At 39.1% G+C, this 27450-nt stretch overlaps 3 protein-coding genes across 4 annotated transcripts in view; 2 read left to right on the plus strand and 1 right to left on the minus strand.

Annotated features, from left to right (window-relative positions):
* Positions 1 to 1900: 1900 nt before the first annotated feature.
* On the minus strand, positions 1901 to 8347 carry LOC141789516 (mitochondrial coenzyme A transporter SLC25A42-like). The gene is made up of 8 exons (XM_074668944.1): positions 8006 to 8347; positions 7472 to 7619; positions 6218 to 6329; positions 5923 to 5948; positions 5211 to 5377; positions 3529 to 3645; positions 3255 to 3406; positions 1901 to 3171 (listed from the first exon to the last, which is right to left on the minus strand). The coding sequence occupies exons 2-8, from the start codon at positions 7556 to 7558 to the stop codon at positions 2846 to 2848; spliced, it is 987 nt and encodes a 328-aa protein (XP_074525045.1). The 5' UTR covers positions 7559 to 7619; positions 8006 to 8347; the 3' UTR covers positions 1901 to 2845.
* Positions 8348 to 8995: 648 nt separating this feature from the next.
* On the plus strand, positions 8996 to 17685 carry mau2 (MAU2 sister chromatid cohesion factor). Its single transcript, XM_074668915.1, has 18 exons — positions 8996 to 9276; positions 9572 to 9655; positions 10092 to 10187; positions 10379 to 10473; positions 10895 to 10922; positions 11103 to 11258; positions 11423 to 11569; positions 13297 to 13387; positions 13488 to 13591; positions 13775 to 13852; positions 14417 to 14482; positions 14599 to 14682; positions 15071 to 15120; positions 15231 to 15308; positions 15400 to 15511; positions 15949 to 16039; positions 16143 to 16270; positions 16416 to 17685. Exons 1-18 carry the CDS (start codon positions 9043 to 9045, stop codon positions 16488 to 16490), a joined length of 1797 nt encoding a protein of 598 aa, XP_074525016.1. The 5' UTR covers positions 8996 to 9042; the 3' UTR covers positions 16491 to 17685.
* A 2091-nt stretch (positions 17686 to 19776) lies between these two features.
* The window catches only part of gatad2ab (GATA zinc finger domain containing 2Ab), a 32510-nt gene continuing 24836 nt past the window's right edge, over positions 19777 to 27450 (plus strand). For both annotated transcript variants that reach the window (XM_074668555.1, XM_074668556.1), the window contains exon 1: positions 19777 to 19965. The gene's annotated coding sequence lies outside the window, so the exon portion shown is untranslated. The remainder of the gene's footprint in view (positions 19966 to 27450) is intronic.

Below are 27450 nucleotides of genomic sequence, written 5' to 3' on the forward strand. Positions count from 1 at the left end.
CTGGAAGGCTGTATTTGCACGCATTTTTGCCCATCTATGGTGCATTTTGTGTGTGTGTGTGTGTGTGTGTGTGTGTGTGTGTGTGTGTGTGTGTGAGAGTGTGTGTGTGTGTGTGCGCGAACAGCTATTGTCTGCCAACGCTCCAGCAGGGGCTTCAAAGTGAATTATTCATGCGAGATTTGAATACATGCAAATGGTTTGCTCTCCTCTCCTGGCACACATCCAGGTTACCTATGGCAACGGCGCCTTCAAGAAGCATCTTTCCACCCCTCCTCCTCTTCCTCCTCCTTTTCCTCCTGCTCCTCTCATGCACCCACCCTTTCGACCATGTTGTCCACCCTGTTGTATTGTTTGATTGTTGCAGTACCAGGCTGGGTGGCTACACACTCTCGGGTGGCAGGATATCCCATAATTCAATGTCAAGGTCATACAGGCAGGAAAGGTTAAGAGATGGAGGGATGGAGGGTGGGTAGAAGGAAAGAGGCAAGGATCCTTCCATCCAGCAGCTGGAACATGAAGTTCAGGAGACGACACCAAACAGCTATAGCGGTGGATGATGCAATCACGTCACAACATTTCTGCCTCATTTATTTCACTATTTAGATCTAACCACTGCTAACACACACAAACCGCTGAAGACAAACACAAAAACCCCCCCAAAACAACTGCATTTGAATGTAACATCTCAATTACAGCAATTAAATTCTCTAATGATTAAAAAAGCTATCAGGAAATCGTGGCAAAATGAAGAAATTGTTTGAAAAAAATAACAAAAGACTATACGGCACAACCTTTATTAAATATCAACTGATAGTTGTGAGCTGGTTTGTTCAGCTGTCATCTTATTTGGGTAGGAAAATAAAAAAAAGAAAAAGAAAACTTGTTGTTTTGTAATGTTCAGTATATGTATTTCACAAAATATATATTATTTTTGTGTTTGACATTTTGTCTATAATTGCCACATTTTTGGAAATATTTTTGAGGTGTTCTACTAAGTGCATTTAAGTTTTATTTTTATTTTTTATAAATAAATTAAAGGAAAATGTCATTCAAGGATCATGCCTAAGGAGTATTTTTAAAAGACATAATTCATTTCTTCTAATTACCAATTGCAGTCCGATCAAAATCAGAGCATCCATGCAAAAAAAAAAAAAAAAAGTAAAATTAATTGATTGCACTTATTAATGTCTTTGGTAACTGGAGAGCTTCATAACCCTTTTGGAGTTTTTGTGACATTCATACATTTTGTGGACTACGTTTTTTTTTTTGTTTTTTTTTTACATTTACAGATTGAATTCTGAACATTTACCATCAGCAGCATAACATGAAATTTGAAATAAAAAGAAAAAAACTCAAATTCAACTCTATTCAAAAATGTTTGAACACACTGAGGGCAGGTCAAGTTCAGGCCACGAAGTGATCAGAGCCTAACTAACCTCTGTAATACGGCCCAGAGTTCACATTAAAGAGGAGCCACTCAATGCTGCCATCTACTGACAAAGAAGAGATACTTAGGTGGTCACATACATGTAGGTCAGATGTGACAAATTCCTATAGAATATAACCCCCTTTTTATTATCATTATTTGTTCTTATCATTGTTTTTAATAATTTATTTTTAAACATTTCTAACTAAAGCCCAACTGTTTTTGAAAGCAATAGATTTAAAACACAGTCACCTCATTAATAATTTTGACTGGATATAATTGAGACATTTTTTTAAATTTAAAAATACATGGATTAGCTCTATTAGAAATAATACTTTTAAGAATCAGTGAAATATCTACCATATAACCATATAAGCTGACTTAAAATGCCTTGGTAAGTACCCATTTTTCAATGTGAAAGCACTTCTTATCAAACAGCGCCCCTATGTGGACAAAATGACTCACTGCTCAGAGTATTGGATGGACACTTTTATTGCATTGTGCATTTGATACAACTGTAAACGTACATCTTTGGAAAAAAACAACAACTTTGAAACGCACTTTAGCCGTGAAATCATGAAGACTCCTTATTTACATGAAACTTCTGATATAAGTGCTTTGGTATATTCTGATTTTGAAAGTAAACAATGCAATACAGTCCAGTAAAGGCGATGACTAAGTCTGCACAACAATATGAGCACAGTTAGAAAATGAAACCTTAATGAAATGATATAAATCAAATGTTGTTACATATTTATAGAGATTTATTTATCTGATTAGCTTTCAGTTATTAGACATTTGGTGCTTTTTCACACCTCTTTAGTGCTGGATGGACAGTGAAACTGTGCAGCCCAGCTGAAATGACCACCCCCTATTTCTACAATCATCAGCCTCATCGGTTTCAGCTCGATCAACATTGGCACCATCATCAAACTAAAATCATCCAACACAAAAATAAAAATTCTCTCCAAATTAAAAACAACAAACATGTTAAAAACAAGTCCTCTCCATAGACAAAGGTTTGAGCTGAAAGAACATAAAAGGTCAAATAAAGTGCAAGCATCATCAACAGTCCTTGTACACTGTTCACCTTTTTGATCTCTTTACCCGTCCTGGTGGAGCCATAGCTTCAAACAAAGTGTTGAATATGTAGGCAGAAATTTTTAAAGACTCTTTTATACCCCTCAGCCTGTGATTGTGAATCCTGAATGTGCATTTACAAAAGCATGAGAAACAGCAGACTTTCTACCTAATCATTCAGTCTTCTGTCATCTTGCTTCAGGCCAACAGGGGCGTGCAGGTGACGATCCTGCCCTGACTGAGTGCAAACACTTACTATTGCCATACAACAGAGTTCAACTTCTCTGAGATCCCTCTCAACTGTGCGTTTTCTTCACTCCTCTGCTTCTCCCATCACATTCAGTGGGTGAAGTATCTCATCTGGTGCAGTTTGATCAGAAGGCCTTGTGTAATATCAAATGTGGTGAAGCTAACCCCAACAGCAACAGGCCCTTTGACCCAGTTCATGCTCAGGCCTTTATAAAGTCCATGTATAACTCCCTCCTTTGTTATGATCTCACGCATGGTCCCCAGAATTGTGTGATAGGATGAACCTGTGACTCCAGCTGTCTGCATGCGCCGACGCACCACATCCAGAGGGTATGAGGCAGATTGTCCGATCAGGCCGGCGCAGGCCCCAAAAGCCAGGCGCTCATGAGGGTACGGCTGGGATCGCTTGGTTTTTTCTACAGCGAAGACAGATAAAAAGAAATTTAGTCCCTTAACTGAAATTAAGACATTAAAAAGGCTGAAGGAAAGTGGTCAATACCTGTATGAAGCTTCTTGAGGGTCTCATATGTGAAGAATGTGATGCCTGCATATGGGATGACACCCAAAATAGTGGGAGTGAAGCCTCTGTAAAGAGTCTTCATACCTTCCTCCTGGGAGATCCGTACAAACACATGCATGATGTTGCTGTACCTATAAGTGTACCAAAAAAATCACAACATAAGTTATCACTTATCAAAGTGTACATGTGGAACTTATAATGTCTCTGATAAACAAAATGAAATGGTACGAAGTGTAAGAAACAGAGCATTTACATTTCTTTGGCTGTAACTGCCATCCTTGCTCGCACCGTGTCCAGAGGGTAGGTAAGTGTCACAGCAGTGGTGCCAGCCAGAGACCCAGCCAGTAAGCGAGGGACAGGGGGCAGAGCTCTGAAACACACAACCACAACTTAAATATAGAAACCTATATTTCTTATAACACCTACAAGTAAGGGTTTCTGTGTGTTTGGCACTGTGGGGATTTGTGCAGCAGGCTAATGTTCTTCCAATTACTATGCTAGAATACCACAGACTATGACACAAACCATGCTTAGACTCTTAGTTACATGTGTGTTAGATAAATGTGTTAACACAAAGTCAAGCTGAGGCTGATGGAAATGACGAGTTTGCAGTCCCAGTCCCAACCTCATTACACACAAACCTGCAGACTTTGAGGCATAATCCTCCTAAGTGTGTGTGATTGTTCAGTTCAGTCCTGGTGTTACTCAATCACATGTGTGAGGGCTTAGTCCAACTTAAAAAAGAAATGTGAAAAAAATGTTCTTTTAATGAAGTATTACATAACTCAGCTATAACTATAACTTAAATGTCAACAAAGCAGGTGTGTGGGCTTGACAGGAAAAAAAAGTAAAAACAAATATACCCGTAAATAACTATGGCTGGTTGATTTCCACTGTGATTATTCACAGCATGTTTACAGAAGTGTTGAAAATTATATACATCAACAGATTTTTGGCTTTTGGTAGCTCACTAAAAATGTCAACACTGTGATGAACAAAACACAAAAACATACAGAGGGTGGGCTTTATTAGCTTATCATTTAACATTGTACTTTGTCTCAAGCAAATGTGTGATGCCATAATAGTGTTTCCTGTTGCTTAATTTGGCAAATATAGAAAATTAAAATACAAACCTGCCTCATCTTTTTATTTCACAAATTTATTTAGACTTAATTTTTTTGTTTTTTCATGAAAAGCCTTTGTAATTTTACATTTTACTGTGAATGCATGCTGTCCCATGAAAGCAAGTTTCCAGGGAGCATTCTGTAATTGTGGCTCTTTTGCATGCAGTACAATATGTCAGTTGAACTCACAGAAGCTACTTGATTCAGAAGGACTGACCTTACATGTTTCATTGATTTATTTTCTAATCCCAAGATTTGCAAAAAAAAAACAAAAAAAAAGAGACGTGTACATTCCAAAATCATGCAATGGGTAGTAATTAAAAAGACTTTGTATTTGAAATGTTACTTCTCCAGATAATGTCATTTGTTGATTTTTACTTGTCCTATTTTTGCTCCTCCTTTTTCTAAGTTTCAACAAGACCTTCAGTGGCAAAACACTGGTGGGGCACACACTGACGTCAGTGAGGCCTGTGAGGCCTCAGTGGTGGAGATTAGAATTGGGCCATTCAGTTATAAAGTTCACATTTAAAAAAAAATCCTAAAAAACCCTAAAGATGGCGCTAAACTCAATGTTTGTTAAGGGAACAAAGCTTTTTCACTGTAACCTCTAGGGGGCGTCAATATCTGTGCTGAATTTCACAATAACTCGTTTGTGTGTGTGTGTGGGTGAGTGGGTGTGTGTTTGGCCGTGTCTGCAAAATCACACTGTACAAATGTGACAAACAACTAACATGACCCACATTCCTATCTTCTTCATTTAAGTCATCTCACAGTAAATTAAATCCAACACAAAGACCATTTGTGTACTCACTTTCCCTGGTAGCCGAAGTAGCCCCCCAGGTGCTTTTTGTACTGTTCATGTGAGCAGAACTGGATGGCAGCGTAGGGCATCACCCTCACCATGGTGGCAGAGTTCCCCCTCCACAGACTGAGCAGGCCATCTTTCATGTAAGTGCAGTAGATGAGCCTGAAGGCCTCCTGAGGATGGGAATATATGCTGGGTTAGAAGCATCAGATTTTCACATGTGTTAAGATCAACTTACTTTATGAAAAGAAGTCAAAGGTTTTAAAGTCTGATTTTAAATTTGACAAGATTTTACCAGTAAAAAGAAAATAAGAGCTAAAAGACTTGGAGTGTAATACAGGGTGATTGTGGCATTAAAGAAATAAGGTTTGCTATGACTGAGGTTTTCTTGCTGTTGATAAGTTGTTTTCTTATTAAACTCTTTTCTAACAAGTAAAATGCCAAAAATGAAATTATTTTCAATCTCATTTTTTATAAAACTGAATAATATCCATTTCCTCAATACAGTATTTAATCATCAGATTTAATAACCATATATTTATACTGAAGTGTGTGTTGACAGTAAACTATACATGGAAATGGTCACTACATTATATTCTCAAAGTTGTGTTTCTTCTCTCTTGTTTCTGCATTTATTCTACCAGTTTTGCACACTCTTAATAAGGTTAATCTGGAATAGACCAGTGACTGATTAGCTGAGATAGAAACCTGAACTCACCTTAGCAGAGAATCTGGTGGAGGACACTGTGGAACAACAAGAGAGACGTCGTAAACCCCAGGGTTAAACAACACACTCTCCCATTTAGGCTAAACATCCACTAAGAGGATTAACAATTACTTAACAGTTACAACATTGACAGAAAACTTTGGTACAAACACATGAACAGTGGCCGCCTTTTCAGAGGATTGTAATGCTCAGAACAGGATCAGTCAGGAACATAACACAGCACTCTATTTTCTGCCTTCAGATTCTATAATTGGGAAAAACTATTTTTGTTGTTGGGTTTCCTTACCTTGGAAAATGATCTTGGTCCGATCCAGGGGTGCAATGACTGTTTTGGCTACAGCCCCAGCAAATGCCCCACACAGCAGGGAGTCCAGGGCTGTCAATCTTGGCCTCAAGTCCTGTTTGGACAAACACACGTGCACATTACTATAGAGGACGCTTTGTCCCATTACACTGATATAAACTGTGACTCATCTTTTCACACTTTGAAACTAACAACATATTCATATTTGTTGCTCCAAACACATTACCTCAACACACATGCACACACACACACATCTCACACTTATCTACACAAACACTCCCATGTTTATCTCTCTGAAAATTTACTGCAGCTGAACTAAAAAAAATCTTCACGTGGATTTCCGCCAGTTGAACTGTTGTGTTGACAGAATCACACGAGATAACACCAACCGGTGCTGTACAGAAGAGGAGCAGTGTGTGTGTGTGTGTGTGTGCGCACTGGAAGGCACAGCTGAACCCAATAAACAATACCACTAACTGATAAGTGGGGTGCTTGGCATATATAAAATGCAAGTTTCGCAACTTGAACTAGAACAGGAAAGACACACTTTCTCTTGTTGTCATGACCAAGGTCCATGACAATGTTTTTGATTCATTGTCTCTAATACATGATAAATGATTTTCTACAAAATTTGTTGCTGAAAATGTGCTCTTGATTTTCCATCTCATATTAAAAAGATGTTGTTTTAAAGGCAGAAAATCTAACACAATATAAATGATAGTACTACATTTAAGAGAACATGGCCATGAGTGCTTTTTAATACTACTGACTGTAACTGAGTGAACTGAGACCAGCTTTAGATTAGCTGCCATATCCCGGCTATTCGCAGCAATGTAACAGAAGAACATGTTCTCAAAAGCACAGTGTAGTACCAGGAAAGCTTCACTGTATGTCACAACAACATGTCATTGAGCTGACCCTGTGACTTACAAACTATGGTTTGTTTTAAAGGCATATGCTGCTGTTTTATAGTAGAAAATAAAAGTTATAAACACTGTCTTCAAAATTAATCACTGTTATTTTGTTTCAATTTAATGATATAAATGTAAAGAAGCACCAAAACAGTCTCTCACTCACACATCCACTGTCATATTTTGACACAACTTCCTCTTGAAACCTTCAAAAACGAGGTCAGTATTCAGAAGAGTAGCTCTCTGTTGCAGCTAAAAAGCGGAATATGTGATCACTAACACAGAGGGGAGCATGTGAATGAGTCATAAGAGAAATAATACTTACTTGTGTTTGGCTTGAAGGGGGCAGAGCCAGCACCGTGGCCTGAGCCACGGGCAAACGGCTCTGATGGTCGTTCAAGCTGTGGGCCATGAGTGCCCTTCAAAGATTACCGAGTCAGTCAGATAGTCGGTCACTCATTCAGGAAAACACACTGCAGAAGTAAACGGTGATTAAGATGAGTCCAGCAGACAACACAACAACGGCCCGTTGTGACGCACTGCATAGCTGCCTTGAACGAACGTGACTACACGCCTGCAAATGTCCTAGAAAAACAGGCTGCCTTGTAAACAGTGTGTTGCACTGCAAAATTCCACAGCACAACCCATCGCCACTTTAGTTATTGAAAATAACCAAATGCAATAATGACATTGATTACAGATCAATCTGGCTACTAATATTTTTTTAACAGAATTAATGAGTTTAGATACCTTTTTCGCCACACCTAAATAATCAAATCAGTAATAACAGTAAATCAAACAGTAGGTCAATGCATCAGTCTGACAGTTGAATGTAGATGTTTTTAAAATGTGCATTTACCTTCGACTGGGTTTATGATAACCCTCCGTTTACCGATCTTCGAGTCACCACCACTCAGTCCTGTAGATTCTTGCACACATTCCTAGTTTGCTCACTGGAGGCTGGCCAGTCAACCTTTAAACTTGCTTCGAGGTTTCTGCACGTATTGTCAATCGTTGTTTACGTCTCTGAGGGTGATTGTAAAAGACAGGTGTCAGACTGCAGCACAGACTTTTCTATTTATAGACGACGCCTCCGAGAAAATTCTGCGACTGCCTGGTTCTGCGCACAAGATTGTTTGGGCTTTTCAAGGTCTTAAAGAAACTAGGGCAGGGTATTCCAGTGTTTTGGACTACAATATCCACATGCAAGCCCCGTAGTTAAGATAAAATCTCGCGAGAATACAATATAATTTTGTTGCCAGGTTTATGGGGGACACCGCCACGGTTTTCAGATAGCTCGTAGACCAAACAGATTAATAGAAAACTGACTTTAATACGAAAAAAATCCTCTAAAAATAAAACAATCGGCTCAGTAGTCATTAATAAATAGTAAGTATATTGAATATAATATTTTACATGTACCATAAGGACATACAGTTGTGACGTTTGCACTGATATGGTTAATTATTAGATCTAAAAAGCATTTTATTGTAAGTTTTGCGTCCAAAAATAGCGCAGTTTTTAAGCCGCCGCCAACAACAACAACAACAACAACAACAACAACAACAACAACAACAACAAAACTAATGAAACGTTTAGGAATTAAAAAAACAATCAAAACCGCATAGAAATCTTTTTTTTTTTTTTTTTAATTATGCTGTTTGTTAAGACACGTTGGCTACTTAACTTTTAACTTACCCTAACTTACTCGTTTTAATTCAGAATTTAAACGAGTGAAGCTGTTGTGACAATAATTTGTTTTACTGTTAACAAACCGATAAAACTACAGATTAGAACCGTGGCTTTAATGTTCGGGCCGTTTTTTCAGCCTTAAACCAAACCTGGCAACCCGATAGTCTGGCTGTAGCGCTGAAAAACTTGTTGTTGTCGGGCAAAATGGCGTCAAACGTAGAGGCCCCGGAACGCTGGTACCTCGCCCTTCTCGGCTTTGCGGAACATTTCCGAACCTCTAGTCCGCCTAAAATTCGGCTGTGTGTGCACTGTTTACAGGCAGTGTTTCAGTTTAAACCTCCACAGCGGATCGAAGCCCGGACACATCTCCAACTAGGCTCGGTTCTCTATCACCACACGAAGAACAGCGAGCTGGCCCGCAGCCACTTGGAGAAAGCGGTGAGGGATGTTCGTTGTAGGAAAGAGCGGGGATGCAGCGATTAGGGGGAAAGTGCAGGCCTCGCGTAATGAAAACAGTGAATGACGGAAATCTTTCAATACCTTTTTGATTTGCAATATCTAAGTGTAATGCTCGTTTCCGTTTTCAGGCACTCTGTCGATCGCTTGCATTATTTGTTTGATTATGTTAGCCAATTAACGGTGTACCGCTGTACAGGATAATTATTGATTTATTAAGATGGTTTACGTCGAAAAAGGGATTTGCATCTCATTTTGTTTTTTTCTTTCCCCTCAGTGGTTTATATCGCAACAAGTTCCCCAGTTTGAGGATGTCAAATTTGAAGCTGCCAGCATTTTGTCTGAACTATTCTGCCAACAGGTAAGCTATTTTATAGTTACATCCTAGGCAGTGAACACCAATTTTATATTAGCAGTTACTGTTACAGTAAAGAAGCTTCACACAAAGTAATAATGATACATTTGTGTTGGTAGGGTTTTCATTTAATTTTTTACGGTTATTGGACATCTGCACATCCCTGCACAACTGCAAAACCTCCCATTGCACCCTTTGAACTTATTTTGCTTTACACTGTTTTTATATTCTCAAAGCAATTAATGTCTTTTTTCCAGTGTATTGATATCATCTTCTGATATATTCTCACTTATTTTTTCCATAGATTAGATTTTTTTTACACTAAGTGCTAAATTCTTGTATATTAAAATCTGCTCTGCAATAAACATGGTATTGATTCGGGTACTGAGATTGTATGCAGTCTCTAAACCGCTGTTTATCATCCTTTTGTCTTAATTTACAGAACTTGGTGGACTCAGCAAAACCCCTACTGCGCAAGGCCATCCAGATATCACAACAAACACCATACTGGCATTGCAGACTGTTATTCCAATTGGCGGTATGTATACATGCAGTTGAACAGATATGTATGTTGATGTCTGATGGCATTGACTTGTGGTGGCATTTACCTGAAACATCTTTGTGTGCAGGATCCTGATTGTTTTTTTTAGATTGTATTGTTAGATTGTTTAGTAAGTTTAAGGGTACAAGAGTCTTCACTGAAGTCAGCCATTTTGATGTGTCTTCCAGCAACTTCATACTCTGGAGAAAGACCTGGTGTCAGCATGTGACCTGCTGGGTGTTGGAGCTGAGTATGCTCGAGTGGTTGGGTCAGAATATACCAGGTAAATTTAACTTTGTGTGTACTGTATATTTACTGCTGATAATATCTGTTATTCCACACCTCCAACTACTACAATTACGCTATTATTAGAATGGGTGGCAAAAAACCCTTAACTGTACCATGGTGTATCTGTCATCTTGAAGATTATCCCAAACTAAATAAAGGGAAGGCAGTTTAACATGAGACTGCAGGTAAAAATTGTTGCTGAGACTTTACTCTCAATATTACTCCACAGATAAAAGGAAAATTAGTTTTTCATTTGTTTACACTACATTTACATTGTTAGCTGTCTGTATTTCAAGACATATGTTTTTAAAACTCCAGGGAAAACTACTGTAGAAGAAAAGTTTTTTTCCGGGCTTATAAACAATGAACGGTTATAGAGAACTTGTTAAAAGCTTTCTTTTTCTTTCTTCTTATAGGGCGTTGTTTCTACTCAGTAAAGGAATGGTGAGCAAATTTTTCAATTACTTATGTTACAACCATGTTTAGTGTACCCAAAATGTTTCTCTTTTTTAACCACTAATGCCCATACACAAGCAATGTATAGTAGTTTTATAGTAGTGATTTTTGAGCTAGAAAAATCCTTTCCCATCCTCGTTAGCTTAACAGTTTTGTTTTATTTTCTAGCTGTTGCTAATGGAAAGGAAACTTGGGGAGGTGCATCCTCTTCTTACACTGTGTGGAACCATTGTTGAGAACTGGCAGGGAAACCCCATCCAGAAGGAGTCACTGAGGGTCTTCTTCTTGGTGCTACAGGTCACACACTACCTGGACGCGGGGCAGGTAGGACAACCAGACTTGAATGGTTCTGTAAAGTGCAGAGCTACTGGATACTTACATTTTTTTTCCACTCAGTGATGGAAGTTGATAAATGCATTCCAATGTCTGGTTGTGTGAAGCCACCTGGAGCTAAGATGGGGCATACTGTCATGTCACTGTGTCCCCAGGTGAAGAGTGTGAAGCCATGTCTGAAGCAGCTGCAACAGTGCATACAGACCATTTCTACACTTCACGATGATGAGATTCTGCCCAGCAACCCAGCTGACCTCTTCCATTGGCTGCCCAAGGAGCACATGTGTGTCCTCGTCTATTTGGTAATGCTTCTTCTTTTCCCTCTATCGTCAAAGTCCCACAAACCTGAAAGCTGAAAAAAGACAGATCTGTCATTAGATGGATTACACTGAACCTTTCGACTTAACACTGCCTCGTCTCTCTCTGAATGTATTTGTTTCACTGGAGTAACATCACTGCTTACATCTGTATGCTAAAATCTAGTTTCAAATGAAAATGCTTAGCTGCACTTGGGCCTGTAAGTGAAATTTCCTCTTGTCTGTCTCTTGTCTCGTAGCTCAGTACATGACCTGTACTGTGTCACACCTGGACTAATGTTCAATAACATTTCTTATTAATCCAGTTTGATGTGTTTGGGACAAAATGTTTTAGGACTGATACACTAGGCTAAGAAACCTCAGCTGCAGAGGCCAAAAAACTATTTTTGATGTCCTTGCATAAATTATTTAGTCCTAACAGTCTCTCTCTTTAAAAATTGAAACCCACTGACTGTCATCTTGCATATTAGCTAACTGCCAACTAAAGAGAAGGACACAGATAAGTATAAATTTTTCCATAAATTTGGGATCTTACAATTAATTTCCCATGAAGCAATAAATGAAATGAAATGAAATAACAGCTGAACCTTCAAAGTTACTGTGTCATCAGCCTGGTAACACCAGTAGGTTAAGTCAACATTTAACTTCTTAATTTGTGGTGAATTAAAAAAATAGTGTTCTTCTGTCGTAGAGTGCTGAAAAAAAAGCTAAAGTAACACTTGTCAAAGAATCTTTTCCCATAACTTTTCTGTCAGCATTTTCTTTTCACTGAACCTGTCCTGTAACACTCAGTATGTTTACATGCAGCTTAAGAAATCGGACTATGAGCTTAGTCAGAGATTGGACTATAAAGATTCATGTAAACAACTGAGTCAGACCTAGAACAGACTGGGCATAGCTTGATTGACACACCTAGATAATGTGGTTGCGATCAACTGTGGTTGGATTCAGCAGCCCTTTGCAGGTCTTGGTGCGCCGTGTCGTTCAGCGTGAGCAAATTTCACCCGGAAGAGGAAGTAGATAACTATGAAAAATAGAGTTGCTGTGCTCAGCCATCGTCATTAAAATGTTTCTTCCTCTTTCGGGTGAACTGAGTCTGCTTCTTCACGCACACAGCTTTGCCTATCACAAAAGAACACAGTGCCATCTATCGAGGCTGAGTGAGTTTTTGTCAGCCAGAAGTCCAGTCATCTTTTCTGCATGGAAATGCAGACAAAATTGGATCTCCTGCTGTGACACTATTTGAGCTACAACCTTAGTCGGACCGCTGTGTGCATGTTAATGTATGACTAGGTTGCAGTTTGTTGTTGCTTCATGTTGAGTATTTTCCACATCTCTTTACTCAGCTCCTGCTTTGTTTTAACACAGTGTGCTGGCCATGCTACTCTTTCTCATGTCTATTTCTCCTGTTGATCTTTCCAAATAAATTGAAAGTAATATTAAAAATACGCTCCATCCTGGCAGCGAGTTAGATCTATCGTACAACATGAAATTGAAGGAAAATGCTCATGATTCATAGTGATCACATCTGTTTAACAAATGACATATAAGGCACTGCTCTTATGTTTTCCCTTTTAAAAGTTGGACACAAGCGCTTTTGTTTTAGCAGTTCAGTTACCATGGCACATATGAAAACTTTGATTTTCTAAACATGCCCATTAAAGGACTGTGTTCAGGCTGTTCAATGTGCACTCTGTCTTGTCATTTCACAGGTCACAGTCATGCACTCCATGCAAGCAGGGTATTTGGAGAAAGCCCAGAAGTACACAGACAAGGCTCTCATGCAGCTTGAGAAACTTAAAAGTAAGTTAATTGTTTTTGTCCTTTAACTTTGATTCATTTTAAGATGTGGAACATTTGCAACTTTTCTTTGTGAATAATTACTCTAATTTCTGTGTTTTAGTGTTGGACTGCAGCCCCATCCTCTCCACCTTTCAAGTCATTTTACTGGAGCACATCATCATGTGTAGACTTGTCACAGGACACAAGGCTACCGCATTACAAGAGGTAGCATTTCCATCTGTTTCCAGTGTTTTTTTCATATGTATATGTTTTCAGCAAAAAAGAAAAAAAAGTTGTTGAAAGTCCAGAAGGTCTTCGTGCTGTATTAATTAACTGCGCTGTAAAACAGAATTTGCATGCTTTGCTGAGCTTGTGGAAGCAAACACTGACCCTTCTCTTTCTATTCAGATCTCTCAGGTGTGTCAGCTGTGCCAACAGTCCCCCAGGCTATTCACCAACCACGCTGCTCAGCTTCACACTCTATTAGTGAGTACTTTCAGCCCAAACTCTCTTTGAGCATTCGAGTGTACAGCTGTGTGTGTCTGAGTTGTTCACTTTTGCAAGCCAAGAAAAAAACACTGAAAAAATATCACAAATTGAAACAAAAAAAAATTGGCTGAACTCAAATGACCGTCCCTGTGAAATCAATTGGTACAAAGTATATGTACAAGGTAGTTTTGTAGTTGTATATTTTTTCTTGTAAGATAACTTAAGTTATTTCACATTTACTTTGTGATATTTTGTGTTTTAATCCACATCTTTGTTGAAAGAGAGCAACTTATAAATATCACTCTTATTAGGTTTTATTGTATTGCAGAGCATATTTTTGTAAAAATGAATATATAAATTAAACACAACACAGAACAAAAAGAGTGTAAAATGATGATTTGTAAAGTGTTGGCTCAATTTGGTTAAAGGCAGTCAAGGATTCAAAGATGCAGTTTAGTTTTCCTGTATGATGCAGAACACATTTTGAACCCTTCACTGAATCATTTTTACTCATGATATGTACGCAGTTTGAAATCTGTTCCTGCTCTCTCTATGTTCCAGGGCCTATACTGTATTTCAGTGAACTGCATGGATAATGCAGAGGCACAGTTTACAACAGCCTTGCGGGTGAGTGTCACATTTGAAGTGTCTCTTCAGACACCATTATCATCTTTTTCTCTCTTCCTCTGGCTCTTTCTGCTCTCTGCCCTTGTCTTAAACCTGTCTGTATCAATGTGTTCCAGCTCACCACACACCAGGAACTGTGGACATACATTGTAACCAACTTGGCCAGCGTCTACATAAGGGAAGGAAACAGACACCAGGAGGTCAGTTTAGTGATCACGGGTTAACGGGAAACTGAATTAAATCATCGCCATCATCAACGAATCACCATAGTGATTTTTTTGTTTGTGCATAAACTAGTCAACAGTTAGAAAGCTGGGAACATGAAAAGCCAAAAACAGCTTGTCTTGTGATCAACAGTGGTGTTACACAGTTTGTCCACCAGAGGGTGTTGACGAGGAAGCTAAAAATAGAAAACGTTTTCTGTATACTGTATTATTGCTCGTAAAATTTTCAGGCAGTAAACACAATTTATGACTAACTTGAGGAGACCTTTTGAACTTATTTGAAGGAAACATGTAAAAGAAAAACCCTTTGAAAGAAGTACCTGAAGGTTCAATGAACATGTTTCTTGAATTGTTTTCTCCTCAGCTATACAGCCTCCTGGAGAGGATTAACCCAGACCATAACTTCCCAGTAAGGTAAGAAGAATTGGAGATTATATTTCTTATTACAAATATGAGCCTGGTATTATAGGGAAAAAAATGAAGCTGTTCTGATAAAACAATCATTCTCTTTATTTTTGGTTTAGCTCCCATTGCCTTCGTGCTGCAGCCTTCTACATCAGGGGACTCCTGTCCTTCTTTCAAGGACGTTACAATGAGGCAAAGTATGAAAAATCTTTAAAAAGCATCACATGAACAAACCTACAGTCATCATGTGCATCTACAAATACATTTACATGTTTTACTTTGTTGCAGACGCTTCCTAAGGGAAACCCTGAAGATGTCTAATGCTGAGGATCTGAACAGACTGACTGCCTGCTCCTTGGTTCTGTTGGGCCACATCTTCTACGTATTGGGAAACCACAGAGTAAGACACCTAATACCCCAGATTTACCATGTGTTCAGAATATCTGGCTTTACCCCACTTACTTTTCATTTTGACCCCTTGTATGTGGAAATGTATGGTATTTTTATGCACACAAGCTCTGATAGGTAGAAGATCTTGGACGGTGGGATTTATAGTTGAATGATATCCATATTTGATTCCAAAATTAGTCGCAGAATTGTCAAATACTAAATCCCCCCCTTTCTGCTGCATGATATAATTTATCAATCTTTGTCTTCATCTTGGAAAGTCTTACATTTAAAAAAAAAAGAAGTCAGGATCCCTTTTGAACCAAACTCGTGATCTATGTCTACTACTGATTCAACATTTCACACAGTGTAAAACCCCCTCTGATGTTTACAGTGTCATCAAACGGGAGCCGCTGTCTATTTTTTTTAATGGTTTCTGTCTCTTTTTAGGAAAGCAACAACATGGTGGTACCAGCCATGCAGCTTGCAAGCAAGATCCCTGACATGTCTGTCCAGCTCTGGTCTTCAGCCCTGTTGAAAGGTAAATTCACCCTTTCTGGTGAAGAGTTGTTTGATTTCTCAGGTACCGTGTGTCACTTGTTGAACCACCTTTGATGACTGTGTTGAATCAAATGTTTCTGCAGACTTGAACAAGGCCCTTGGTAACACCATGGATGCTCACGAAGCAGCCCAGATGCATCAGAACTTCTCCCAGCAGCTGCTACAGGACCACATCGCTGCCTGCAGCCTCCCTGAACATAACCTCATCAGTGTAAGTGAAACAAGTTCACCAAAATCCCTCTGTGATAATTGTGTTTCTCTTTCTATTTGCTACTTTTCACTTTAGCCCCATGTTTGGTTTACCTGTTGATACAGATGTGGTCTGGTCTCACATTGTGGTATTGTCTTGTTTTCAGTGGACCGACGGCCCTCCTCCTGTCCAGATCCAAGCCCAGAATGGCCCAACCACCAGCCTTGCAAGCCTGCTATGAGAAAACAGCTGTCCCAGATAATGGTAGTTTGTATTATAAGCAACAGACTGATGCTGACCGACCTGCTGTCAGGCCACTGTAGCTGAGATTTGAATGGATTTCACAGGTTCCCAAGTCCAGGCCTTCACTTCATTAGCCTCTCAACATTACTATCTGATTGTCTGCTATAACACTTTCTAATTGTTAAAACAACAACAACTACTGTTCTTCATGTGTTTCATGATGTCTGACAGCATTGATGCTATTTGTGATCAGAGTAGAAAAGGACACTTGGTGGTAAGTTAAAGGGCTTCCTTGCCTGAGAGAAAGTGTTTCTTTTCCATTTGGTGGAAAAAACAGGGGATAGATTGGGGACATGTAGAGAAAAATTAATTTATTCATGTTGATATTTTTGTAACTGCTGGTAAATATTTTACATCTTGCCTTTTGTTTGTAAACATCTTGTTTTTTTCATGCATGGAAGTTACTGATGTGGACTCCCTGTACATTAGTTCCAGACCTGGGTTCCTAAAACACATTCTTAGTAGATACATTTTGCACAAAATCCATGTAAGAAAGAATAGGAACATCTTGTAATATATTTTCACACAATAATCAGTCGAAAAGTTTTTTTGATGGGAAGAGACAGTATGCATTGTATTGGGATATGCACTGTCTGCTCTGTGCAGTTCCTCCATGGACCAGAACATGCCTCACTTGGGTCTGTTAATGAACAATATTTTAAATACTTCAATTTTATATCAGTTGGTGGTGAGGAGCTGCCACTAACCTGTTTGAAAACACATTTAAAATAACTTTTTGAAGTTCAATTTATGAATTCTCTTTTGATGTATTAATTTTTACAGATCAATGAGCTAAAGTTAATCCTCAGATATTCAAAAGTCAAGTTCTTTTGTGTTCTATTTTAATTTGTCTCAGTTGTTCTTTGAAAGGTTTTTTTTCCTTCAGTATGTTTGTATAGATTTGCCACTCTTCAAACCTTTATTGTACAGTGACATTTTATAAAGTCAATTTAGTAAAGTGTGATATGTATTTTTAGCTATCCTCTGTAGAAATCTCAATGCTTGGTATCTAAGGCACTCTGTACGGACACAGTGTAAGCTTGAGTACTAGCCATAGACTATTCTATCCATTGCCTATGTTTTTAATTCTTATGTTGTTTTCGATAATTTTCCAATAAAATTCTGATTGAAAGGGTGTAATTATGAATAATTTACTGGTTTTTCAAACTTTGATCCATTAGATTAGAGGTTGTTTTTCATTGTCTGGGTGCACTAGACACATGACTGCTGGATAATTGTGCTATGAGGAGGAGGAAAACTGGGTCATCTATACCTCCTGTGACCTACTTATGTGGCACAGCCAAACAATATGTAGGAAACAGTGCAATGCTGCTAGATTTATGACACTCACAAAAAAGCTAATAACTGCAGAGTAAGTAAGTTTCAGTTTGAGTTGGTGCAAAGAATGATTTTTAGGTGGCCTCAAGGTGGTGCTAGAGTTTCTTTTAATGCATGCTGGCGTGATAGAAATATTTTGTTTCATTATGAACAAAGCTAAGTTTGAGGGAGATTGTTCAGAACCACCAGTATGTGCACATCTTTGTTTTAAATGTGTATGACCAAAACATTTAGTAACTGCAGTTGTCTCCTGTCAACCATTAAGCCAATTTATGTTTTCTAAGAAACAATGGATTCATTGATAAATGGTGCGAAAGTTTAATTTAAAATTGTAACTAAAATTTGTAACTGTTTGGGTCTCTTTAGTTGCTTATTTGGGGCTTGATTTGTGTCAGCAACAAAGAAATAAGTTCCATTTCACCCCAAAGTGGAAATGCAGGGGACAGCTCAAATTCTGTTTCAAGATGTAGTAAACTGGTGTCTGACCCCAATTTTCTGCTGAGATATCAGTGTCCACAGGATCAATGATTCCTCTTACAATTATATTCCAAACAGTACTAATTTTTTGTCCACGAATCTAAGCTGCCCCTTCTTGAAATGTCTTCCCCCCTTTATTTTCATCTCTTGTAAATGCAGTAATAAAGTTCCAGAGTAAAAGGTTAATTTTTGAATCTAGAGTCTGGAATGGGATGGAGAGGCACAGATATACTTGGAGTCCAGTGTGAATTTTTCACATTTTGTGGTGATTTGGGCGTGCTATTGGTGCTTGTCTAAAGTCAAAGCCCAAACTTCCAATGGTTTGCTTACTGTTATTTTACTGTTTTGACCAGTCAGCCAACTTGCACCAACTAAACCCCATAATGATGGTTACTATCAAAAGTAACCTGGGCCACAGTAACACCTTAGCCATGACTAAGACTGAACGCCATGCAGAAGGGATGCAGTTGTTTATGGTGAAAGGGCCGAAAACCAAATGTTTGATGTGTGCATAAAAATTGTGCTTTTAGATGTCTGACTTTAGAAAATAATTCTGATATCTCTAGTAATCACAGATTCTTAACTTATTTTCATGAGCTGTAAGTCAAAATAATCAGAATGTGAATAAAAAAGGTTTGTAATAGTTCACCTTGAATGTTTTAAATATTAAATCATGGAACAATAAACCCTCTCTCTGTATGCTTACTCGCTGAGATGCACTTGTTCAGGACAATGACCATGAGCTCCCCTATGATGATAATCAAAATTTTCATGGCCCCCTTCAGAAGTAAATATATGGACTTTTATGTTATGTATAAAAATGTACAGGTATGTGCAGTTTTCTGCTTTCAACCTCTTATGTGACAGCCCTACATTATATGGTAAACTGGGCACTAAGCCTGGCAACGCATTGGTGATTTGTCAAATATCCATTGAAACCAGCACCAAATAAAATATTGTGAATGTAAAACATTGTGAATGTAAAGTGATACCACTGGGTTACTAATTCTCTGTACTGAAAGTTAAAACACTAAGACGGGAGCTGAAATAATGACAATCACAGGGAAACAAACAGGCACGTCAGTAAAATATTTTTTGTTTACATTTTATTGGGAAAGATAAGATAAAGCAAGTACGAGAGAACATTTAGGTGCTTCGTCTCAAGCAAGACTGTCTTTGTCACAAAAGTGTTTTTCAAGATTGAACCCATTCATTTTTATTTGTTTGGACACCATGAAACAATGAACCCGTGGTGTTTGTTTATTCTGATATTTAACTTTGAATAATGAAGTTTGGGCTTCTAACCGCAAACAAACTGTTGTTTGTGATATATTTTACTCTCTCTGCAGTGTTTCCACTTAAAAGTCATAAACGCAGCATTTTCCTGCTATCTCATCAGTTGGGAACTTAACATTTCCGAGGTGTGTATGAACGCAGCATGACGCCGCCTGTGGTGGCTCATTACATTATCTGGCAAGCGGAGTGGCAGCGGACAGAACAGAGGGGATCCCCGGGATTTTTACACCGAAGCCAGTTAAATACCATCAGAAAATATCTGAAAATTGCGGGGGAACTCGCTCAGGCTCCTCCTAGACTCCGTAAGTTCAATATTTCATTATAATATCATAGACGTATTCAATATTTAATTTCAATTAAATTATGACGACGGAGGGAAGTTTGTCTATCGGTGTTAGCTCAGCTAAGTTAAGCTAGCTAGCAAGCATAGCTTGATCCCAGCTAACGTGCAAGGTAACAGTTTGTGTGTCCCTCTGCTGCACACACACACCCACAGAGAGCAGCTCACCAAGAACAAGCCGCCTCCAAAAGTCTAGAAATAATAAAACAAAACTTCTCCGACAAACTTGTACAGTGATGCACTTATAGGAAGACAAATTGAAAGTTGTACTTTTCATGCATATATATACCGAATTTGCTAAACTTTGGTAAAACACGTCAAATTTGTATACAATTAACGCCTGATAATTTGTGAATAAATTCACTGGCTGTCTGTCGAGGTTGACGAGTGTCCAGGGAGTTAGCTTAGCACGCTAACATAGCTGCTAGCTAGCCTTTTAACACAGGCAGCTCACTGATATGGGGTCGATTTCATTGTCTGTCGTGTATCGCTATTTGGACGCGAACAGACATACAGGCATCATACCACAACCTTCAAGCTCAGAGTTAAACGAGCATATACTCCAGCGTTCACTTACTTCACTTTTATCTCTACTATCGCCCATAATCCCAATTGTATGTTAGCTCACGTTCGGTAGCCACTGGTTTTGTAGCCGGACAGATGGACAGGTTGTTGTTGGCAAGCCAAGTTAACGCTAGCATGAGATAGCTTGTTGTTGTTGATGGGTTAGTTGGAAAAAGGTAGCTTTTATGTTGGTGAAAGTTAAACTACTAAAGTTTGCGAACACTATGATCAGTATTTATACCGGTTTCCGCTATGCCGATTGTTGTTCCTGGTCGCGGATGGGGTATGATTATTGCTCTATGAGCCATTGATCTCAGAACTTTGTCAGATTAGCTCAACCGTGAAAAGCCTTTTTATGGAGGCGTAATGGTGGACGGTGGTGCCTCCGTCTGGGTGTGTGTCTCCCTGTCCACGACGGGTTAGTTGCGATCACACACACCAAGCTATAGAGAATCACTTTGTGATTGTATTGAAAACATCAAAGGTTTTGCCTTCGGTCAAATTTACTACGTTATGAAGGTGAAACGATCTCTCTCTCTGAAGTCTTAGGCTTCACAACGACTGTGTCGATCATGTTCCGTTTGAGTCAGGCATCTAAAGGCATCTTGTGATTTGAATCATGTGATTTTAATTATAAGATACATTATTTGTGAGAAATAGTTGAATTATTAAGGCTTGTAGAAACGCTGTTGGGGCTTAGTGTTTATGGATTGTGAGGCAGGAAATGAAACTACACGACGCTGTGAACCATGGGTCAAGTTGTTTGAGTGGACACTTTCTGTCATTTAGCACCACCTCACACAAAGGCATCCACCTGACTCTGAAGTGTTTTTAAAATGAGCATTAGTTTGTGTGTCTCTTCCTGTCTTGAACAAGTGTCCTCCTTTTCCAGAAAGCAGACAGTTGGCACCCTTGGCTAGTGACGGGGGACACATGTCGCTTTGCATTTTATGATGGGCCTTAGGTTTGCCCGAGGAGGGGTGCCTCTTTTGAAAAATTCTCCAGAGAGTGATGTAACTAGACAGGCATGACTTCAGATCCACTCTTGTTCTGCAGAATCAGGACTGAAACTTTCCAATATGCATCCACACCTCCCCTTATGTGCTGTATTATTAAGGTGGTAATGGGTCATCAGCTCCAAAGTACCCAGCTTACTATCAGTATTAAACATACCCTCTCAGTGTCACTATTTCTACGTTTACTCGTTGTTTAGCTGCAGTTTATTTCTGAATGTAGAATTTATGACCTGTCCTCAGAGGAACTTAGCCCTGCAGCCTTTTTTTTTCTTCTGCCAAGGTACAAGTTGTGCTGCTCTGTCCTAATGTTGAGTGGGGATCATGAAGAACACACTTGGGGTTTTACATGTGATAATACATTATAGTGTTGTTACTTCTTAGATATAATACACACAGGTTCGTAATTAAAATGTAGATAACAATGGATTTATGAAGGTTAATGCAGCAGTAACCACATGCACGATGTACACTTTTGATAACACGATGTACACTTTTGATAACTCAGCTGTGTATGATGACATCATCACACTTGCTGTTTTCATTCACTCAAATCTGGTGTGGTGTTGTTATAACAGGGTGTCCACTGGGTCTTAAAAAGTATTAAGAGTTGATAAACCAGTTGTGGGGAAATTAAGGCCCTTAAAAAGTATTAAAAAGTCTTAATCATGATGTTATGAGGTACTAAATTTTATTGGTATTCAAGCTTTAACTCCAAACGTATCCATGAATATTTATTTTCCTCTTTGCGTCTGTTACAAACTAACCTGACGGACAGTTCCATGTATCCGCCACAGAAATAGTCCATCTGTTTGGAAAATGTTTTCAGGGGCTGAACCTTCAAAAATAACCACACCTGGTGATTGGACAATCATTCTGCTCATCACACTCATCACAGACAAGAGGATCTAGAAAAATCTTTAGCATCTCAAAATATTTCTCTCTAGGTCATTAGAGTTTCTCAGGCCTCCTGAGAAAATTTCTCAAACTTTTTATGACCTGGGATCTTGGATTCTTATGATTTAGAGAAAGCTTCCCCTGATCTCAGTTGTTTTGGAACAAATTTTCTTTGTTAAAATCAACTTTTTACTGGATACTACGCGATGAGTTAAGGTATTTATCAATACAGTTGCGTAGCGCTGTTGTTCGAGACGTGACAACAAGCAAAGTTGTAATTTTGTGAGGCGCGGGCTACACGTAGTGCTAGCAGCCCAACATATCCGTAGGCTAATGTGACAACAAACTCAGTTTTTTCAGTAGTTTAGTCGCTGTCCGTATGTAACGCTGATAGAACGCAAATAACACAATCTCAAGCACAATGATGAAATAAATTCTTGTTTTTTTCCTGCAAGTTGGCCTTGAATAACTGCTGTTACTTTTTGTGGGAATGGGAATGTCAGTTAACCTGCCGTTAGTTTCATTTATTCTTCAAGCTTTATTCCTTCTCAGTTTACCTAATTTATGTTAAAATGCAAACCACAACTGACAAAGATCGGTTGCTAACAACAGCTCAAAGTTGGGATAAGGTCTTAAGACTTTTTGAAAGGTTTTTAAAGAAGTCTTAAAAAGTTATTGAGTTTAACCTCAGGATTTCAGCATATACCCTGTATAATAGTATCAGTGTGATGCACAGCCTAACTTAGCGCTTGGTGCGTGGCTAAAGTGAGGCCTGTCATTTTGAGAGGTTAACAGGAAATGCTGCTCAAACTATGAAGACTACAAAACCATTTGGCCAGAAGGTGTAGATGAAAGATTAGGAATCTAAAGTGTTTTCAACATTTAAAGATAAAGTGAAGCCACAGCCATGTCACCGGTAAGACTCTTCGGCTCAGACTCTAGAAAGTACTTGTCTATCAAATAAGATGCAAAGGGAAGAGAAGCTGCTGCAAGGGAAAGTCAGCTTCTTCTTCACAAACTTTCTGTTCTCTCACTGTAACATCAGGCTGAGTACGTTGAGCTGTTCTCAGTTTTTGATTCACTTTCTTTTCCTGAAGGTTTGAATGTGATTGAATGCTATCTGGCTGGTTTGAATTGTTGCTTTCAAGTTGTCGTTGTGCCTGTTTTGCTTCCAGAGGACCTTGACAGTCTGAAAATCATGTGAGTTAATTCACTTGTAATCTGAGTGAGGAAAAAATACCCGTAACATTTTAATCAGGAAGTTAAAAGATAAAAAAAGAGATTCCTTCCTCAAGACAGACATCAGTGCTGTAGAAGTTGTTTTATAAAATGAATCAACTTTAAACGCTGCTGTGGACAACCAAAATGGCAAAATTGTTTAGAGATTTTAAACATTATTGCAAGTTTTTGACCCAAAAAGGCACTAAACGCTGAAGGTCTCACTGACCTCCTTTCAACAATAGATATGTGGAAAAACACAGACCTCACAAAACACAAACATTGACTGGAGCAGGAGAAAGAAAATGGGCATGAGCAAGGAGCACACACACACAGAGAAAGAGACTTAGCCTCTTGAAAGACAGGCATTCTCATCCAGTCATCTTGAATTATTGCAAACATCCAGAAAAGCAGAGGTCTCAGGGGAGTCAAGGGTCCAGCACAGAGGAACTTACAAATAAAAGACAGATCAAGAAGAACATTGAAAAAAACAAATGGGAGGAGGTGAACACAACTCAGGTGCTTGTGCACTTGCAGTCCGTGATAAAATGTGATGTTATCAAGATTTTGTGTTTTTGTTTTTATTCTTCAGAAAGTTCTTGGTATTCTTTGTTGGCTGTAAAGAAAGCTTCTTCCACACAAATTCCTGAAAAGTCCTGCACATGTGAACACTAAAAGCCAAATCTACTCTTCTTGAATCCAAGCAGACAGTTTCCCTATCAACACCCATGTAAAGAGGTACATTAAGTCAGGATGGGTGAATGATTATGTGAAGGCAGCTGGTGATAGCCTGAAAAATTAAAGTGATGGAGGGAACAGGGTGGTTATGTTCATGTTAAGCAGAGTTTTGTTGCTTTATACTTTTTACAGCTGTCTATATTTTGTTTTCTACAGCTAAGCGTGTCACACTGAAACAACCAAGTCTTTGTTGATTTGTTTTCTTATGGATGTAGAGTTCACATATGAACTTAAGGCTGTGAGGTCTTAAGACTGACTGTTGTGTGGAAGATTTCTCTTAAACTGTAAATGAAGGCCAGTGCTTTATGTTCCTGAGCATGGGAAGATGTATGAAGTATGTCAAGCTGTGCTTTTAGCCTGGTCATCTGAAGCCTCAGCCCTAAAGAGCTGGATGATTTTTTAAATGATGTGGTTCTGAATGTGTTTTCTTTGACTTTGAGAGTTGTCTTGTTCAGTCAGCTTCCTTGTTTATTGCATCAGATGCCAGAGGACAGGAGTAGTCATATTGTCCACATGGTCCCACCCAAAGGCCTCAGGCAGTTCTTGGAGCTGGAAGAGAGGAATCTTCCAATGTTTGACTGGCTGTTTCTCGTTTACCCTGTTGGACTTCATATTGACTTAAGCACACGTGTTTACATGTGACCAACCTGTCAATTAGAGGGAGAAATATACGTATGAAACCATGAGATGTCGGGCATTGTGTTGAACGAAACCAGCTTTCAGGTTTAGCAGCCCTACAGATACTTTAGATTACAGCTAGAGTCAAATATTTGGAAAAAAAAGTGGGAATACAACCTAAAAGGCCCACCCCTCCTGTCTGGCCTTGTTCCAGAAACACACCTCCGAAACACATGAACGCACATTTGCAGACAACAACTGGAGGTCGAGTTCAAAGGAGTTAGTGTGGGGAAGGTGGAAGATGGCTCTGGTGGGTTGTTCATTTGAATCCAAAGAACTCAAAGTTTCTCATTCTCAGGTGAGATCATACTCTGATGTAATCCTCAAACATGCTTATTGTTAGTAGGCATATATTTTTTAAGTTGTTGTGTAAGTTTTGCAAAGTGTGAACATTTGAACAAAATAATATGAAGACAAATACAGCTCCCGTCTTTAACAACCCACTTTGCTCTCCTGCCTTTGCCTCTGCGACCACTCAAAGACACCAGACTAGAGTGTCAAACTGTTCGCTCTAGCTGTGCCCAGTCTCTTTACAGTCATTCTGTTGTTAACCACTGTCTTCCTCTTCTTTCTCCGTGTAGTAAAGTTGTCGGTGAAAGCTAATCTGAAAACGTTGCCTGCCCTCTCCCTGCCATCTTTGGAGATTCTCGCAGTGTACAGAATGTGCACAAAGGGGCAGGTAGCAGCTTGATTGGCAGGTGTGTCGTCCAATCATTTCCTTCAGTTTGCATAAAATGATTGGGTGAAGGTATCAGTGACCTGCAGCAACCACAGATACCAAAGTGTTTCTATTTCAGTGTTCAGGTATTACAAAAGAAACTCAAGTGCTTTTCTGAAATTAAAACTAAAAATGTGTCTGCAACAGAAAACCTACTCCAGCTTTAAGCTTTACTTGGAGTACTTGAAATATTTTACACTGATTCCACCTAAAGTCAGTTTACTTCTCATTACTCATACTACTGTGTCGTACTCTGCTGTGGGATTCTTTCAGGAAATGGTTACCTGTTGACCAGGTGGGTCATATGGCTCACAGTAGATGAGCCTTTAATAAGTGCAGGGTTCAGGAGTGCAGCTCAAGCCATCAGAAGGACAGTATCAATCTTTGAAGTTACAACTTGGAATAGCATTGAAAGAATCTCTTTGAAATTGTTAATGCAAATCAAGCTTCTGTTAAGTTTTCACAGATTTGACAAACCCTCAAAGCATTATAAGCAGAAGTTGCTTCGGGTCTACATGACTTGTTGCACATTCACAGGTTACTGGTTTTACATTTCTAAAGCAATAAGAATTGCTCCCACTGTCGACCGGTGCTGACATGGCAACTCTTGAACTCTGAGTGCAGCAAACAGGCTGACCAGCAACTTGGATGCAGTCAGCATCAAGGCTTGTGTCCAACAGGGGGACCAACTGGCCAGCTGGACTCCCCGCCACATGGCCGTGTGTGCACATTATGTGTCGCTGTATTTCAGCAGTGTATTCTCATGCTTGGGTGTAAAAGTGTACAAATGTACCTGCATGGTTTTAAAAGCTTGATTCTGATTCATCATTTGCATCATCTGTTCCAGAAACAGCTCACAGCAGCAGACATGGGATATGTTTGTAAATCACTGGGGTAAACTGGGAGGTGCTGAAAGATAGGATGAAGAGTCGGGCTAAACATGTAGTGTCCTGCTTCATGAACAATAATCTTTCTGACTTGAGGGTTTTTGTGCTGCACTCTACTGCATTGATTATCTTGTCGCCACGCTAAAAAGAAAAAAATGACCTGGTTATCGTCCCTGAAGCTTACTGTCAGTGCTATTGCCCCAAATCTGTCCTCTTAGTTCATTATCACGCTTATGTTTTACTTTGAAGTTGAGTCTCCTCCAAGAAGTTTAAGATAAGTCAACAATTACTGCTTTCACGATACTATGATGCTATTTGGGGGGTTTAAACCATTTTTTAAACTTAAACAAATTTTGTAAAAAAAAAAATTCTGATCTGCTGTTTGTTAGAGTGGCTTTCCAGTGTTTTTATTTATAATAGAGCCTGTTACTGACAAATCATCCCAGTCTAGTCTTCCTTAAACCTCACCCTCTTCTAAGAGGTGATAAGTAACCTGTGCAGGTGTATGCACAGGTATGGTCCTGTAGAGTGAGGTTTAAACTACTGAATTTGGGATTTCTGCAGCAAGAGAACTGAACAGAGAAATATTTGACTCACAGCTTACAGCTTTCTGCCTGTTCTGAGAAATATTAGCATGTCACACGGGATCAGGGGTTAGGGCGGCAGAAAACATGAACTCACACACGGCTCTGATGTCGCTGCTCTACCAACATACTGGCATTCTGGCTTTGCCA

This window comes from Halichoeres trimaculatus, unplaced genomic scaffold (assembly GCF_033239565.1).
Source record: "Halichoeres trimaculatus isolate MK-OKI-2021-1 unplaced genomic scaffold, fHalTri1.1 fHalTri1_scaffold_4, whole genome shotgun sequence".
Lineage (NCBI taxonomy): Eukaryota > Metazoa > Chordata > Actinopteri > Labriformes > Labridae > Halichoeres > Halichoeres trimaculatus.